This window comes from Diceros bicornis, chromosome 35 (assembly GCF_020826845.1).
Source record: "Diceros bicornis minor isolate mBicDic1 chromosome 35, mDicBic1.mat.cur, whole genome shotgun sequence".
In the NCBI taxonomy this organism is placed as follows: Eukaryota; Metazoa; Chordata; class Mammalia; order Perissodactyla; family Rhinocerotidae; genus Diceros; species Diceros bicornis.
The window spans coordinates 24011561-24027416 of record NC_080774.1 but is presented as its reverse complement, the minus strand read 5'-3'; the positions used below and the strand labels follow the sequence as shown (position 1 = coordinate 24027416).

General features: G+C 56.3%; 1 protein-coding gene across 4 annotated transcripts; it reads left to right on the top strand.

Annotated features, from left to right (window-relative positions):
• Positions 1 to 722: 722 nt before the first annotated feature.
• On the top strand, positions 723 to 15856 carry GAL3ST1 (galactose-3-O-sulfotransferase 1). 4 transcript variants are annotated; one of them, XM_058531777.1, is made up of 3 exons: positions 723 to 800; positions 13557 to 13696; positions 14414 to 15856. In XM_058531777.1, exons 2-3 carry the CDS (start codon positions 13566 to 13568, stop codon positions 15552 to 15554), a joined length of 1272 nt encoding a protein of 423 aa, XP_058387760.1. In that variant the 5' UTR covers positions 723 to 800; positions 13557 to 13565; the 3' UTR covers positions 15555 to 15856. The 4 variants fall into 4 exon arrangements, with proteins under 4 accessions (XP_058387760.1, XP_058387757.1, XP_058387759.1 ...); XM_058531774.1 differs by having other exon boundaries at positions 14411 to 15856; XM_058531776.1 differs by lacking the exon at positions 723 to 800 and adding an exon at positions 828 to 1678 and having other exon boundaries at positions 14411 to 15856.

The following is a 15856-nucleotide window of genomic DNA, read 5'->3' as shown; positions in this document are numbered from 1 at the left end:
TCATTGGCCCTGCTTCTCTGGGAAGGACCAGTTTCCTCTGGAGGGAAACCCCAGAGTAGAAAAGGTGCGTCCTGATGGGGCACCTGCTGATGGTGCTGTGCTCAGCCCTGACGGGTGCCCTTCAAGGGGCGTGACCAGTTGGAGATCCGTCCCTTGCCTGAGCTTCCCTCAGGATTCTGGCACCATGCCCCACCCCTCTCATCCACATTTCGAATACCAAGAATGTGTGTCTCCAGCTTGCAAGGACTCTCAAGCAAGAGGCCATACCTTCCGTTGGATCCCCAGGGCTCCAGAAGCCCCAATAAAAATTCAGCAACTAGTCTAGCCGCCTCCTTTTCCCCAGAGCTGGACTGCCCTCACTACCACCCCCATCACCATTACCACGCCACCTCGTTTCCCAGGCACCCTCGAATCCCTCCCAGGCTGGAAGCTCGGCCGAGCCTCCGAGTCCGGCAGCGGGACAATGGCCCTGTTGGCGCGTCGGAGACAAACGCGCCTTGTTGGGCCGGCGGCGGGGGGCGCGGCGCTGCGCCCCGGCGCGCTGAATGCGGCTTCTGTGCGTCCTGGGCGGGCACGGAGGGGCCAGGAGGGGCCCGGGACCCGGGGCGCCCATTGGCCGCGGCGCCGGGGGCCGGGCCAGGCTGGCGGCCGCACCTGGCCGGAGCGGGTGCGGCGCCGGCGGCGGTGGGGGCGGGGGCATGGTCCAGGCCCGGCGGGGACGGCCCGCCGCTTAGTAAGCGCCCGGGCGGCGCGGCCCGGGGCCGAGCCAGCACGCTAAGCACGAGAAGGACGGGGACAAGGTACGTCCTGGGGGCCCAGCACCCACCACCAGCTTGCTCCCTGCCTCAGTCTACCCCCTGGGGTCCCGGCTTTCGCTGCTGCAAGCTCCAAACTGGGACTGCGGGCGTCAGACCCTCAGAGCTGAGTGGTAGGGAGTGCTACACTACTGCTCCAGGGGTCCGGGTGCCCCTGGCGGCTGCCGGAGGGTGGGCAGGCTCAGGCCAGGGAGGGCGCAGGTTGGTGCTCTCCCTGCCCTTGGTTTTTTCCCCATGGCCCCCATTTTCAGGGTTTTCCCAGTCCCTGGCCATGCAGTGGGTGGGGCTGGAGCTGGGAGCCCATTAATGATTAATCTTGGACACAAGGCCTGAGCCTTGGGGGAGGAGGGGCAGGGATCTCCCCTCTTCCCACCAGCCTTCCCCAGAACCTGTGGTCTGAGCAGGGGCTGGGGGCCAGGGTAAGGGACAATCCCCTCTGCTTGAGGAAGGCCCTGCACTGTACCATAGAGAGGGCAAGGCCACCAAGGAGAGGCTTGTGGGAGTAGGACAAACCCTGGTATCCAGGAGGGGTCCCACAGGAAATCCAAGAGTTCCCCTGTTTCCTGGACCAGTGCACAGGAAGGGAGTCCAGCTTGATCTGCCCCCTTGGTGCCAAACAGCACAGGGCAAGACTGTGGTCCCTTCCCCGTGGGGCCCCTTCCGCACCTGCCTACAGCAGGAGAGGTGATGGGCGCACATCTGGTTGCTGTAACCCACACCAGTGGGAGCGAGTCGGGGGGAGAGAGCGGCAGCCCTGACATCTGATCATCTGGGTTGCCAGGGTGACAGGTGCCATGGAAATCCTCGGGAGGACCGTCCTGTTGGGAGAATCTGACCTCTTCTTTTACTGAGGTCTGGACAGGGTAAGGCTGTGGGCAGACCTGAGCCAGAACAGCCCCAATGCTGCTGTCCTGTACCTGTCCTTTGAAGGAGGCATTGCTTCTATCCCCACTATCCGGAGGGGGAAACTGAGGCTCAGGGAGATTCCGTGACTTGTCCAAGGTCATATAGTTCAAAGGTGGCTGAGTTGACTTCAAATCATAGGAGTCTTGCCCCGGCCCGTGTCTCAGGACCCCACCCCTGCCCAAGACCTGTCTGATCCTCTGAGGTCCTAGCCCCTTAGATCTGCCTGAGCTGCCCCAAACCCCTAGCTCAGGACCCCTCCCCCTTGCCTCCCTGGATCCCAGCTCTGCCTGACACTCGGGGGGTGGGCAGGCTGCTACCCTGGGAGCGGAGACAACGGAGCCCTGTTCCCAGCTGCCACCTCGGGCTGCTTCATCCCCGGCTTCTCACTCAGGCAGAGCCCCGCCTGAAGGAAGCTCCCTGTGGACAAAGGAGCCCACCTGCTTCCCGCGCATCCCCTTATCCGATGGGCATGGGTCTGATGCTCTGTAACCCACTAAGGGAGGAGTGTGTTCCCTCAGGTCCCTTCCTCTGGGCTTGAAGGGACTGAGTGCCAGCCCAGTGAAAGAGGCAGTGATTAACCTAGGAGACTAATGCCCAGATGGTGGAATTCCAGGCATGGCAGCGGGCTTGTGAAGGGCTCCTTGCTTCGCTTTGACTGGGTGAGGAATATGGACAGCCCCTTTTAGGAGGCCTGGCCTGCTCCAGACAGGGAGGGCAGGATGGAGCTGAGGTGCCCATGGGGTTGGTGGGCCGGAGGGCTGGGGGAATTGCCAGGTCAGGAGTGATGGTTGGGAGGAAGTGGGGTACCTTCTATTCCACCTGCCAGTTCCGGGGGAGAGATGAGGTGTGGCTTGGGCACCCCCAGACCTGGTCTCAGCAGTGCCCTAACTTGTCATGGGACCTTAGGTAAGTCCTTCCCTATTTGTCCCTCAGTTTCCTCAGGTGTGAAATCTGGGGGTTAGGGAATTGGGTCTGGAGCATGGGGCATATGGGTGCTTGGATGGGGAGGGTGGCCTTTCAGGAGTCTGCACTGGTGGGCCCTGCTTCTCTTGCCAGGTGGGTCTAGAAAGGTTATGATAGTAATTGGAGGTGTGTGCAGAGGGCTCTGCTTGCCTCATCTCGTTTGGTCCTTACAGCAAACCCCTGAGATGGTCAATTTTCCCCATTTTTTGGAAACTGAGGCTCAGAGAGGGGAAGTCACTTGCCCAAGGCTGCCCAGCTGGGGAGTGGTGGAGCCAGAATTCGTAGCCAGAGCATCTCAGCCTCTCCAGGAGTGGAGAGGCGGGTGAGCAGATCCAGGGCATTGTGCATAGCGAGTGCTCTGCACCTTTTTAAAACCTTTACAGTCGTGGGTCGCTTAACAATGGGGATAGATTCTAAGAAATGCATCATTAGGTGATTTCGTTGTTGTGTGGACATCATAAGAGTGTACTGAGAGGGAACAAAATTTGCCACCCCAAAATGTGTCTCTTTAACATGAGGATTATTTTAGGCTGATGATTTTTAAGAAACAAAAGACTCAGAAAATTTGTCTTGTTACTTCTCCTTTAACTGCCTAAAAGCATTCAGATAAAAAAATCTGTCTCAGGAAGGGCTCTCACCTTAGCATCACGTGAACTAGGTGGCAGACAGGGAGGAGCCTAGAAAAGCCTGTTTGTTGGGCTCCCCTCTGTTCTTCTGTTTCTGTGTGGCCAAACACTTGTTTTCCAATTTTGCTCCTTTTCACCTGTGAATTTCCTTCCCTTTGAAGTCCCTGACTCTCCCCACCCCCAACATCTTTTGTCTTTAGCTGAGGGTGGTATTTAAGGTGAGGGCTTTGGCCATCTTGGTGAGTTACTTGGTTTTCCTGGGTTTCTCCCATGTATACATGTTATTAAACTTTTGTTTGTTTTTCTCCTGTTAATTTGTCTCATTTGATTTAATTCTTAGACCAGCCAGAAGAACCTAAAAGGGTAGAGGAAAATTGCTTCCTCCCCTACGGTACTTACACATACCTAGATGGTATAGCCTACTACACACTGAGGCTATATGGTACTAATCTTACGGGACCATCGTCGTATATACGGTCCATCATTGACCAAAACATTGTTTTGTGGCACATGACTGTAAATGGTTAATATTTTTATACAAATAAGTAGGTGACATTCCTTTAAAAAACATTTCAGTCATGCCAGAAGATACAGAGAATGATATTGCCAACTCCCACATACTCACCCCCGGGGTTCTCAGTAATTTTGGAGCTCGTGAAGAAGTGACTGACTTCTTGGTTATCCTGTGTTTCGCCACTCCCCAGTTAGAGCTGCTCTGAGGCGACTCAGATCTGCCATCAGGAGGGGTGGTGGTTTTGCCCAGACAAGGCAGTGTAGCAGCAAGAGCTATGGGCCTGCTCCTAGTTCTGACTTTGCCTTTAGCCCCTCCACAAGTTTCTGAGCCTCAGTTTCCCCACCTGTCACCTGGGTTAGGAGGTGACACTGGGAGGTTCTGTTGAGGTCGAAGGTGTGGTTGCCCTTTGAAACAGTAGAGATAGATAACCCTGCAGGATTGAAAAGTGCTTTCTGAATCAGCAAAGAACATTGCCCTATTCTCAGTCAGCTGCCAGGCCTGGTACCCAGTAGGCAGCCACTCCCCAGTCAAGGGGGCAGCAGGAGCAAGATGTCAGGGCTGACAGTTTGGAGGTGGTCCTGCAAGCCAGCAGGTTAGGGTCCAGCTGCAATGCCCCTCGAGGTGATCCTCCCCATCTTTACTCTAGCACCCTGCTTCAGAGGGACTCAAAGTGAGGAAGCTTCTGGATCCATGCAAGTCATTGCCCCAGCACTCCTGGACCAAGAGCCAAGCTCTCCCATCTGCACCTTCAACTGTGCAGCCCACACTTCCCAGCTTCTTCTCTGTCCCAGGCCCCTGCTGCCTTTTCCCCACTCAAGACACTGAGGTTCAGAGAGGGCAACGTGCCTGCCATGGTCACACAGCGAGGTGGGGCCTGGTTCAGACTAGCTGCTTTTCTCTCCTTCTCCAGCCAGACTGCAATTTTTCAAAATGGAAAGATCTTCATTTTTTATTTTTTTTTCCAAAGTAATACAGACTCTCTGTAAAACAAAATTATATGTCTGTACGTATATATGTGTGTGTGTGTGTGTGTATATTTTTCACTTCATTGTGTATTGTGGACATCATTTTGAGTACATAATAGACCGTGAATGTCACATAATATTTTTAACCATCCCCTATTGTTGGACATTTAGGTTGTTTCTATTTTCCCTTTGATAAATAATACTGCGATGAACATCTTTGTGCCCCATCTCAGATCTCTTGTTAAATTATCTTCCTTGAACAAATTCCCACAGATGGAATTGCTAGATCTGAGGATGGGCTCTTTTAAAACTGTAATAGTTGCTGTCAAATACACACTCTGAGCACTGTAGGGAGAGTCCTTTTGCTCCACTCTTAAAAGTCTCCTCCAGTGTCCCCATGAGATTCTTTTCCAGCTACAAGAAACAGCCTAGGACACCCTCACCCACCACCTTCTCTCCCAGAGCCCTGTTCCTATGTGTGCACACTGAGCAAACAGCACAGATGCCCATCAGACAGGGAATGGTTCATGGGGATCGGTGGTTCCACAGAATGTTCTGCAGCCAATGGCTTTGGAGGCCCTTTATCTTTATCTCTGTGGAGGGCTCTTCCCCTCCCTGCTCCCATAAGTGCAGGGTTCTTCTCCTTCCTCACTCTTTCCCTGGTGACTCCATTTACACCTCTGGCCTCAACTCCCATCTCTGTGCCCATGGGACCCAACCTCTCTCCCCCAAGATCTCCCTCTTGTGCTCCAGGCAGGGGATCCTACTGCCCTTTGGACATTCTATGAGCATCTCACACCTCTCCCAAACTCAACGTGTCCTAAACTGAACCTGACATCACCCACCCGACCCCAACACTAAACTCGCCCCTCTCTTAGCCTTCCGCACTCAAGGACTAGCTCCACACCCAGCCACCCAGTCACTCCTACAGGGCTTCTTTCTGCCCCTCCTCCACACCCAGTCACCCACCAGATGCTGTCCATGCCATGGCCTACAGGTAGCTCCAGTCCATCCCCCGGCCTTCTCCTGGTCCGGGTCATCTCACACCTGGGCAGCTGTAACAACCACCATAGAGGTCTGCCTGCTTCTCCCACTCCTTCTTCACCCCTACAGTTCATCCTGCAGTCAGATGGAATCCTACCTCTTCATTCCTCTTCAGTAGACCCTCCCAGGGCTCCCCATTGCCCGCAGGATCCAGGACAGATTCCTTAGCATGTTTCCCTAAGCCCTGCATGTCCCACCTGCCCCTGCCCCCTTTCTGGCTGTGTTTCTTGTCTTCCCTGCCCACCCAACCTCTGACATGCACAAATACTGGACACTCCAGCCAGGCTGAACATTTATTAGTTTCTCAATTGCCCTGGGCCTTTGCACATGCTTTTCTCTCTGCCTGGCTCATTCTAGGGTAACAGGTGCATTAGTCAATGCTAGCTGCTGTAACAGATAAGCCCCAAATTCTGAATGTCGTAACACAATGACAGTTTAGTTGGCATTTCATGAAATCCAATTGGGTGTTCAGTGAGCTGTTATGCAGAGACCCAGGCTCCTCCCATCTCATGGCCATGCCCACCTCCAGATCCTTAGAGACCGCTCCATTCATCCAGCAGATGGGAAAAGGAGACCCCAGAGAAGGTCCGCCCACTTAACCTCCTCAGCTGCCATTCTGCTCACATCCCATTGGCCAGAATTCAGTCACATGAGGACACTGAGCTGCAAGGGAGGATGGGAAATGTAGTTTAGCTGTGTGTCCAGGGAGAAAAGGGAACAAAGTGCCTTTGGAAATCGGGAAATACACAGCAGCTTCTGCCACTGGAGCCCCCTACCCCAGGAAGCTTCCCTGACCACGCCCCTCCCGCCTCCCGGGCTGGATCAGATGTTTTCTCTATGCTCCAGCAAGCCTGGCCAATGTGTCCTCCATCACAGCACCTGCAGCTATCTGCTCCTTTCTCTCATCCCCAGGACTGCGAGCCCCGAGCTCGGAGCACCTGGCGTCAGGAACCCCGGCGCTGGCCACAGTGCAGGCGCTCAGTAAACACCTGTGGAACAGATCAATCTAAAACTCACTGTGGTCACACAAAGATGTCCGTCCACCATCTATTGATATGTGAAAAGAAAAAGTTAAAAACAAAATGTGCTCCCCAAAAGAGACCCCTTCCACCATCTATAAGGATATATAGACAGGAAAACATGTGAGGAGGCTTGTGCTAAAGCTTTAAGGGTGGTAACCTCTGGGGATGAGGCTCTTTTCATCGTCTTCTTTGCATTTTTTTGTAATTGTCTGAATTTTTTTTCAGTGAGCATGTACTGCTTTTATAATTTGAAAAAATTTGTTTTTCGGTGGGGGGAGAACAAGCCAGAGTTGATGTCACTGATACTCTGGGAAGAGACTCCTCTCGCAGGGCTGGAGGAGCAGGTTCCGCCATCCACACTCTACTCTGGAAAGCTTTGCTTCATGTGGCTCTTTACTCGCCTTCCCACCCCACCCATGATCTCACCTCGTGCTCAAGAGCCTGACCTCCATTCCCACCTGGACAAGGTTCTTACCCCGCTGTGATATTGGGCTTGTCATTTCTTCCCTTGAGCCTCAGCTCGCTCCTCTGTAATGTAGGGGTGATAACAGGGGCTCCCCGAGAGGATTTTGAGGGTACGTGATGCATGGGAAGTCCTGAGCATGAGGCCGAACTCTGGTCCAGAGTCCACGCTCATAAACCACCATCCCTGCTCTTTGATGCCAGCTCTGCCCTGACTCACGCCCATACATCTGTCCTCAAGCTATCTCAGCCCAGAAAAGATAAAATAACTCTCTCCCATGCCCTGAAGCCGATCTGGCACTCAGACAGATCCGAACTCCGGCCCCCCTGGAGCTGTTTAAGCTCTGGTATCTCATCGATGCGTGGGGCTGCTCCCAGGCTGAGCAGGGCTTTGGGGGAAAGGGCGCTCAGAGCAAAGTGTCGGATGCTTGCTGCTCCCTGGGAGGGGTTGGCAGCTGTTCAACCTATGAAAGTGCTCAGTGTTGGATAAACGACGGCCACAATAATGACTATTATTAATTGATGGTGACACCGGGATCCCTAGAGCCCTGTGCCTCAGCCACAGTGGGGGCCCTGGGCATCAGTGCTGAAGGAAGGATGAGGGGCTGCTTTTCTAGGCGCCCTCCGTTCACGGGCAAGGCTGAGAGAGGACAGACCTGAACCCAGTTAAGAGCGGGGTGCCAGAGACCCCAGTGCCTGGGCTGAGCTGGAAGGCCCCAGGGGGTTGGGGCCAGAGCCCCTAGAACTGCCTCTTCCTGCCGAGACCTTGGGAAGGAGCAGCGTCACGGGGGTGGAGGCTGGACAGGAAAATCTCGTACTCTATCTCCTTGATGAAAGACTTGGAGCTCGGAGAGGTGAAATCTCATCAGACTCATTCTCCAGCCCTGGTCAGATGCTGCACCTCCAGGAGGCCTTCCAGGCTGCCTTGCTCGCTCTCTGGGCTCCCACAGATTTTAGACAAACCTTGGTCTCTGGTTGTGTCTCAGCATCTTTAAGTCCTGGAGTTTGGCAAGTCCGAGTTTGGACTCTGTCTGGCTCTGTCTGCCCTCTGCTAACTGTGTGACCTTGGACAGGTGAGTTCACCTCTCCGAGCCTTGGTTTCTTCACTTGGGGAGTAGGCTAATGGTGTTGCTTGATGCACAGGGCAGCCTGAGACTTAAATGAGATGTGACTTAAGGAGCAATTAGCCACCCAGACGCACCTGCCTCCCCGTCCCCATCCCCCACTCCGTGGACTTGGAGCCAGTTAGCCTCCCCGCCCCTCCCGTGGCCTTTGAGCCTGTCTCTGGCTCTCTGCAGGGCTCTGCGGCTGCTTGTGTCCTTGGCCCAAGGACACCCGGGACCTTGCTGAGCCCCTGGATGAAGGAGCTGCCCCACTGCTGGGGTCCAGAGAGGGTCGGGGGCCACTCAGGGGGCAGAGGGCCAGGACAGCACCTGCAGGGTACAGAGACATGCCACCTGCTGTCCCCAGAGAAAGAACTCATGAATATTCACACCCGCGGGAGCTGAGGGAGCCAGCACACTGCTGGGTGTCATTGGAGCGTTCCTGTTTCCCAGTGACCGCAGAGGCAACCTGGCAGTCAGAGGTGGCTCAGGTGGGGAGAAGGAAAGGGCAGCCAGCCAGGACCCGAGGTGAGTGTGCTTCCTCCATCCCTGCACAGGGGTCGCTGGGGGAGCAGGACATCTTGGGACTGAGATCTGCCTGGTGATGATGCTCTAGGCCAGAAGGTTTACCATCCTGGTCTTGGTTTCCCTGTGTGCACACTGTGGGGGATGAGTCCTGTTTCTCCTTCGTTGCCTGGAGGGTGCTGGTCTAGCCAAGCAGGAGGATTGCTGGGCCTGCCATGGAGCCAGCCATCGGCACAGATGGAGGTGATGTGGCTGGGGTAACCCAGAAGGGCAAGAATAGATGGGGTGGGCTATGGAGGGGAGACCATCTGCCCTGAGTGCCTGGGACTGTCAGCACTGTAGGCAGAGGAAGGAGACCCAGGTTCTAGTCCTGTCTCTGATGCTGCTGTGCTGTGTGACCTTGAGCGTGGCCCTGCGCTCTCTGAGCCTCCCTGCTGTGCCATCTTCCAGACTGGAGACTGCGAGGCTCAGGCCACGCTGAGATTATCCTTGGTATCCCATGGCCTTGGACCTGGGGCTGTCAGCTGCCTGGAAGCCTCCATCATGGGCCAGTGGGCACACATCTCAAAGAGGCCACGACTGGGACCCTGGGACGGTAATGGTAATGATAATAGTAACAGTAGTGGCAGCCCATTCTCAGTGAGTGTCTGCTCTGTGCCAGCCTCTTGCTGGGCACTTTCCTTGTGGGATGCAGAGGATTCACACAGTACCCTGTGATGGAAGGAAAGTTGGTATCATCATTTTGGAGGAGAAATTGAGGCCCAGAGAGGGCACAGCTTTGCCTAGGGCACACAGCAAGGAAGCAGCAGAACTGGGATTCAAACCCAGGACTCTGGTCCCAAGGTGCTGGCCCCATGTGGCTCTCACATGTGTGACTCACACATGTAGCTCTCGCACATTATCAGCCCTGCCCACGTTCTGCCCTGAGGGTCACGGGGGTCATTCATCAAACATTCACCAGGTGCCAGGCTTGGAGCGCTCAGGGATGAGTCACGACAAGGCTGGCCTGCAGCTGGGCACGGAAGGGATCCCTCCTCCCACATGCCCAGTCCCATGAACTAGGACTGGGCCCTGGTCAATAGTGATAATAATAATTAATATATATTGATCTCTGCCGGTGTACATGTGTTCTCTCATTCAAATCTCACAGCCTCATGGCTACTTTCCCTCTAGCCAGCCTCCTGGCTGCCAGCCAGCCCCTCTCTCGGCCTCCATCTATCCAGGGGCTCTGCCTATGACCACGAAGGGCCCTGTCTGCCCCCATCTTACTGTTGCGTATCCATCGTGCACGTGTGGAGACGGAGGCTCAGAGAGGGTGAGCGACATGCCCAAGTTCACAGAGACCAGGCAGGAAGGGAACTGCCAGCCTTGGATGCCCCAGGCTGCCAGCACAGGAGGCACCAGCCAGCAGATCCCCTCTGCTTCCCTGCCCTCATCCTGGCTGCCCAGCCCACAGAGGCCAGACCCTGTTGTGCTCCTGGGACAGAGCCCCCAGCCGTGCCTCGGCCTTCTGTGATGGAACCCCCCGGTGCACACGCCCTCCTTCTCTCGGGCTCAGGGCTGGGCCTGAACACGCCAGGCAGGGCTGCCATGGACAAAGCTGAAAGCTGCTGTTTGGAGGCCGACAGACCTGGGCTCAAATCCCAGCTCTGCCCCTGCCTTGCTGAGTGACCTTGGGCAAGTCACGTTACCTCTCAGAGCCTCAGGTTCCCCCTCTGCAAAATGGGGGTGACAGTGGGGTCTGCCTCCTGGGATAGCTGAGCGGAGTCAATGAGATGTTCTGGAGAAGCCCTCCTCTAGGGCCTGGCTCATAGCAGGGGCTCAAAAGAGAAGCCAGAGGGGTGAGACAGCCCAGGGCCTGGCAGCTGGCAGGGCCTGGCACGGTCTGAGGAAGCCTGAGTGAGAGAATGAATGAATGAATGAATGAATGAAGCAGTGATGCGGGGGAGGGGGCGTCCTGGGCGGGGCCAGGTGGTGCCTGATTGGTGGTTCTGGGAGGCCGATCTGCCCCCTGCTGCTTGGCCTCCTCCTCAGAGCCTGTGCCCTCAGCCCTCAGAGTTCCAGAAAGTTCCCTGGTGAGTGGGGCTGCTGGGGTGGGGGTGGGCCCTGGGGATTTGGGGAGGGCAGGAATCCTAACCCCCCCCATTTTAAAGTCAGAGAAACTGAGGCCCAGGGCCCCCCTCAGGGTTTGGCCCCGAGTCTGAGGCTCTCGCCTGGCCCAGGGCTCTGCCCTGTTTTCCGCCGGGTCCCTGGGGAGCAGGAGGCTGATGGGGCCGTTTGTGCTTGGTGGGGGGCCCTGCAGCCACTCCTTGTTCAGGGGGGCCCACCCTGAGGGTGACAAAGACAGAGGCCCGGAGCAGGTCCCTGGAGGCTCAGGAGGGGAGCCGCTAACACTCTTTGAGCGAAAATTATGTGCTAGTCGTTTTGTCAGCCGTCTCAGGAAGAGCCAGCGAGGGGGGGGTACCAGCTTCCCCGTTTTACAGATGAGAAACTGAGGCCCCAAGGGGTTCTTGTGTTTGATACAAGGCCTGGGGCTTCCAGAGCCTGAGCTGGGCACCTCCCCCACCTGGGGCCCCTCCATGGCCAGACCTCGCCTGGCAGGCCTACCCCACATTCCAAGCTTTATGATCAATTATTTAAATATATCAAATTCATTTTATTGCCTTTTTCTGATTAAAAAAGTAATTCATACTCCTTTAAAAAAATGCAACCATTACAGAAATGCATAATATGGAAAATATTCCCTATATACCCCTCCCCCAGCTATGGGAGGAGACCACTGTTAAAATCCAGAATACTGTTCTCCAGTTGGTTTTTTGGGGCCTACATGTGTATTTACCTATATACATATATGGGGATTTGGGAGGCATAGTGTTCTGGAACTTTCTTTTTTCATATTAATAGATTATGGTGTGTTTTTGAGCCGGTCCACTTGGCTCCACCTTGTTTTTTTGAACAAGTACAGGTGACTCCATCTGGGAACGGGCCTTGGTTTGTGTGACGATCTCCCGCTGATGGTCGCTGAGATTGTTTCTCATTTTTTTCTATTTCTGACCAAGCTGCCATGACACCCTTGCATGTGTGACTTTGTCCAAGAGTTTCCGTAGACTAGTTGGAATTCAGAGAGCTTGTACCTTCCTCCTTTGATAGAACTGCCCTCTGGAAACTTCCACATTCTCATCCACCCTTGATCCTGTTCACCTTGCCCACCTAAGAGTGAACGGGGATATGTCATTTCACGAGGGAGGCCAAGTTCCCTCTTGTATAGTTTCTTCCTCAGCAAATTGCTTCTTCATGTCCCGTCCTGTGAGGGGAAATTTCTGGATGATGAGCAGAGGACTCAGGGACTGGCGCTGGCTGGTGGCATGGGCCTGGAGGAACCCTTCTCTGGGAAGGGTTTGTGGGTGCCTTGAATAACTTTTCCAGGGGGAAGTGTGTGGGGTCCTCCTCCAGGCGGGCTGTTTGGCCTCTGCCCCCAGGGATAGTGGTGAGGTGCCGTGCGTGTGGTGATGTGCTGTGCATGTGGTCACGGGGCAGCACGCGTGACCTCTCGTGGCCTCAGGGCCCTGTGCAGCATGCACCGGAACAGGAGTGGAAAGTTTTGTGCCTTGGCCTTGTAGCTAAGGGGAGCTGGGAAGGCCCCCTGAGCCCCAGCCCTCCCCTGGACCCCGTCCCTCAGCATGAACTGCCCCCATTTCAGCTCATCCTCAGTCCCTGCTGATAGGGTGTCACAGTTAGACCAAAAAACTCCCCCTAAACCAAAAACAACCAAAAAACCAGGATACCCCGTTAAATTTGATTTCCAGGTAAACATTGAATAATTTTTAGTATAAGTATGTCCCATACAGTATTTGGGATTTACTTATACTTAAAAAACCCAATTTATTTGTTGTTTATCTGAAATTCAGATTTACCTGGGCAGCTCCGCCTGCTAGCAATGGAGAGGAGGTGGGTGTGTGGGCAGAGGCCTGGCTAGCTGTGTGACCTGAGCCTTCTCCTTCCTCACTCGGAGCCCCAGTTTCTCCACCTGACTTCCCTACAGACCCAGGGGCACAGGGCCAGTGAAGAGAGATGAGGAGCCCTGGCCCCTCCCTGGGCAGCTGGGAAGGGTGGCACAGGGGACGGGTGGGACTGGCTGGGCCTTCTGAAAGGTGAGGGATTCAGGCTCTGGGGAGCCCCTGGGCCCTCCCTGTAGACTGCCCTGACCCCAGGCCTGGGGAGACAGGGCACTGGGAGAGGGTCTTCTTTTCATTCCTAGGAAATGGTTTCATTATGAGGTATAAAATATAAACTAATGAATGCCCGTGTATCCGCCCCGCCACTCAGCTTAAAAATTAAAACTGAACCAGGCAGTAGAACCTTCTCCTGACCCAGTCCCCAACCTCTCTCTGTGTTGGCTTCACCCACCGGCTCTGTCTGCAGCCCCACGGCTGTGTCTCCCCATGTGTTTGTCTCTCTGTCCCTGTCTGGATCTTGCTGGGGGGCCACAGAGCTGGCGAAGGCAAGTCCCAATGTCGAAGGCTGCCCCTCAGCCCATCCAGGCCTGGGGCAGCAGTGGAGGCTCCCTGGGGCCGGCCTCCTGATGCTTGCCCTGCTCTGTGCCCGCCACAGGTGTCTGAGATGCCGCTGCCGCAGAAGAAGCGCTGGGAGTCCATGGCCAAGGGGCTGGTGCTGGGAGCACTCTTCACCAGCTTCCTGCTGCTGCTCTACTCCTACGCTGTCCCCCCACTGCATGCTGGCCTGGCCTCCACGTGAGTGGCCCTCCTGGGCGGCTGAGGGGTGGGGGTGAGGGGCACCCTGCACCATGCTGTGCCAGGCAGAAGTCACTGTGTAACCCTGGGCCTCAGCGTCCTCATCTGTGAAATGGGCATAATAACAGAGCCTGCCTCATGGAGCATGAGAATCAAATAATAACGTTTGTGTACAAGGCTCGGATCATCATCACTGAGGCTCCAACTGGGCTGGAAGGTGGGAGTGACTTGTCCACGAGCACTCAGCGGGCACAAGGTTTGGATTTAAACTGGGGTCTGCCTCTAAGCCTGGCTCCTAACCCTGAGGCCATCCCACCTCCCCACTGGGCTGCTCAGCCCAGGCCTGGCACAGCCTGGGCCCTTAGTTGGTGGTAATAAATTGAACTAGAAGAAATTGCTGATAATTGACCATTTGGGGTTTAAAAAATTTCCTGTGGTGCAACCTGAAGCTAATTCCTGATAAATGTAGATGCGGTGGCCATGAAGGAGACAAGAACATGCATGCTCGTCCCTTTGACCTCACACCACCACCACCGATAGGGCCTGTTGTTTTCCCCATTTCACAGAGGAGGAAAGTGAGGCCAGAGAGGCCAAACCACGCCAGGCTGGTCCCCCGTCCCGGCTCCCCTGCCACCACTGTCCCCAACAACCCTGCTGTCTAGTCCCCAGGGCCCGGGCAGCCCCTTGCAGCTCTCCCCACCTCTCCATCCCCAGCAGGACCCCGGAGGGCACAGCACCCTGCTCCCCCGCCCCAAGTGACCCAGAGACGGGGACCCCGGCCAATGGCTCGGCGGGAGGGTGCCAGCCGCGGCGGGACATCGTGTTCATGAAGACGCACAAGACGGCCAGCAGCACGCTGCTCAACATCCTCTTCCGCTTCGGCCAGAAGCACGGGCTCAAGTTCGCCTTCCCCAACGGGCGCAACGACTTCGACTACCCGGCCTTCTTCGCGCGCAGCCTGGTGCAGGACTACCGGCCCGGCGCCTGCTTCAACATCATCTGCAACCACATGCGCTTCCACTACGACGAGGTGCGGGGCCTCGTGCCGCCCAACGCCACCTTCATCACCGTGCTCCGCGACCCCGCCCGCCTCTTCGAGTCCTCCTTCCACTACTTCGGCTCGGTGGTGCCCTTCACGTGGAAGCTCTCGAGCCAGGACAAGCTGGCCGAGTTCCTGCAGGACCCGGATCGCTACTATGACCCCAACGGCTACAACGCCCACTACCTCCGCAACCTGCTCTTCTTCGACCTGGGCTACGACAGCGGCCTGGACCCGGGCAGCCCGCAGGTGCAGGAGCACATCCTGGAGGTGGAGCGCCGCTTCCACCTGGTGCTCCTGCAGGAGTACTTCGACGAGTCGCTGGTGCTGCTCAAGGACCTGCTGTGCTGGGAGCTGGAGGACGTGCTCTACTTCAAGCTCAATGCGCGCCGCGACCCCGCCGTGCCGCGCCTCTCGGGCGAGCTGTACCGGCGCGCCACCGCCTGGAACGTGCTGGACGCGCGCCTCTACCGCCACTTCAACGCCAGCTTCTGGCGCAAGGTGGAGGCGTTCGGGCGCGAGCGCATGGCCCGCGAGGTGGCCGCCCTGCGGCGCGCCAACGAGCGCATGCGGCGCATCTGCATCGACGGGGGCCGCGCCGTGGACGCCGCCGCCATCCAGGACGCGGCCATGCAGCCCTGGCAGCCGCTGGGCGCCAAGTCCATCCTGGGCTACAACCTCAAGAAGAGCATCGGGCAGCGGCACGAGCAGCTCTGTCGCCGCATGCTCACGCCCGAGATCCAGTACCTGATGGACCTCGGCGTCAACCTGTGGGTCACCAAGCTCTGGAAGTTCGTTCGGGACTTTCTGCAGTGGTGACATCCCGCCTGCCCGGAGGCCCCCCTGCCTGCTCTCTCGCTGAGGAGGGGCCAGGCAGGGCCCGCTGGCCTCCCCAAGCCCCTCCTGGTGCCACCCCCGCCCCGGGGTGAGGTGGGGCTCCTGCAGGGACGCGGCAGGCCAGGACTGGGCCCACAGCACACCGGGCCTGAGATCAGTATTTGATTAATTATAGTTTTTATTAAATCCCCTTCCCTCCAAAAAAGAATGTTCTATTTCCTGCCTCCCCTTAAAGGGGAGACTTCGGAAGTAAAGGAATTTGATGTTGTGTTTTTGTTAATCAG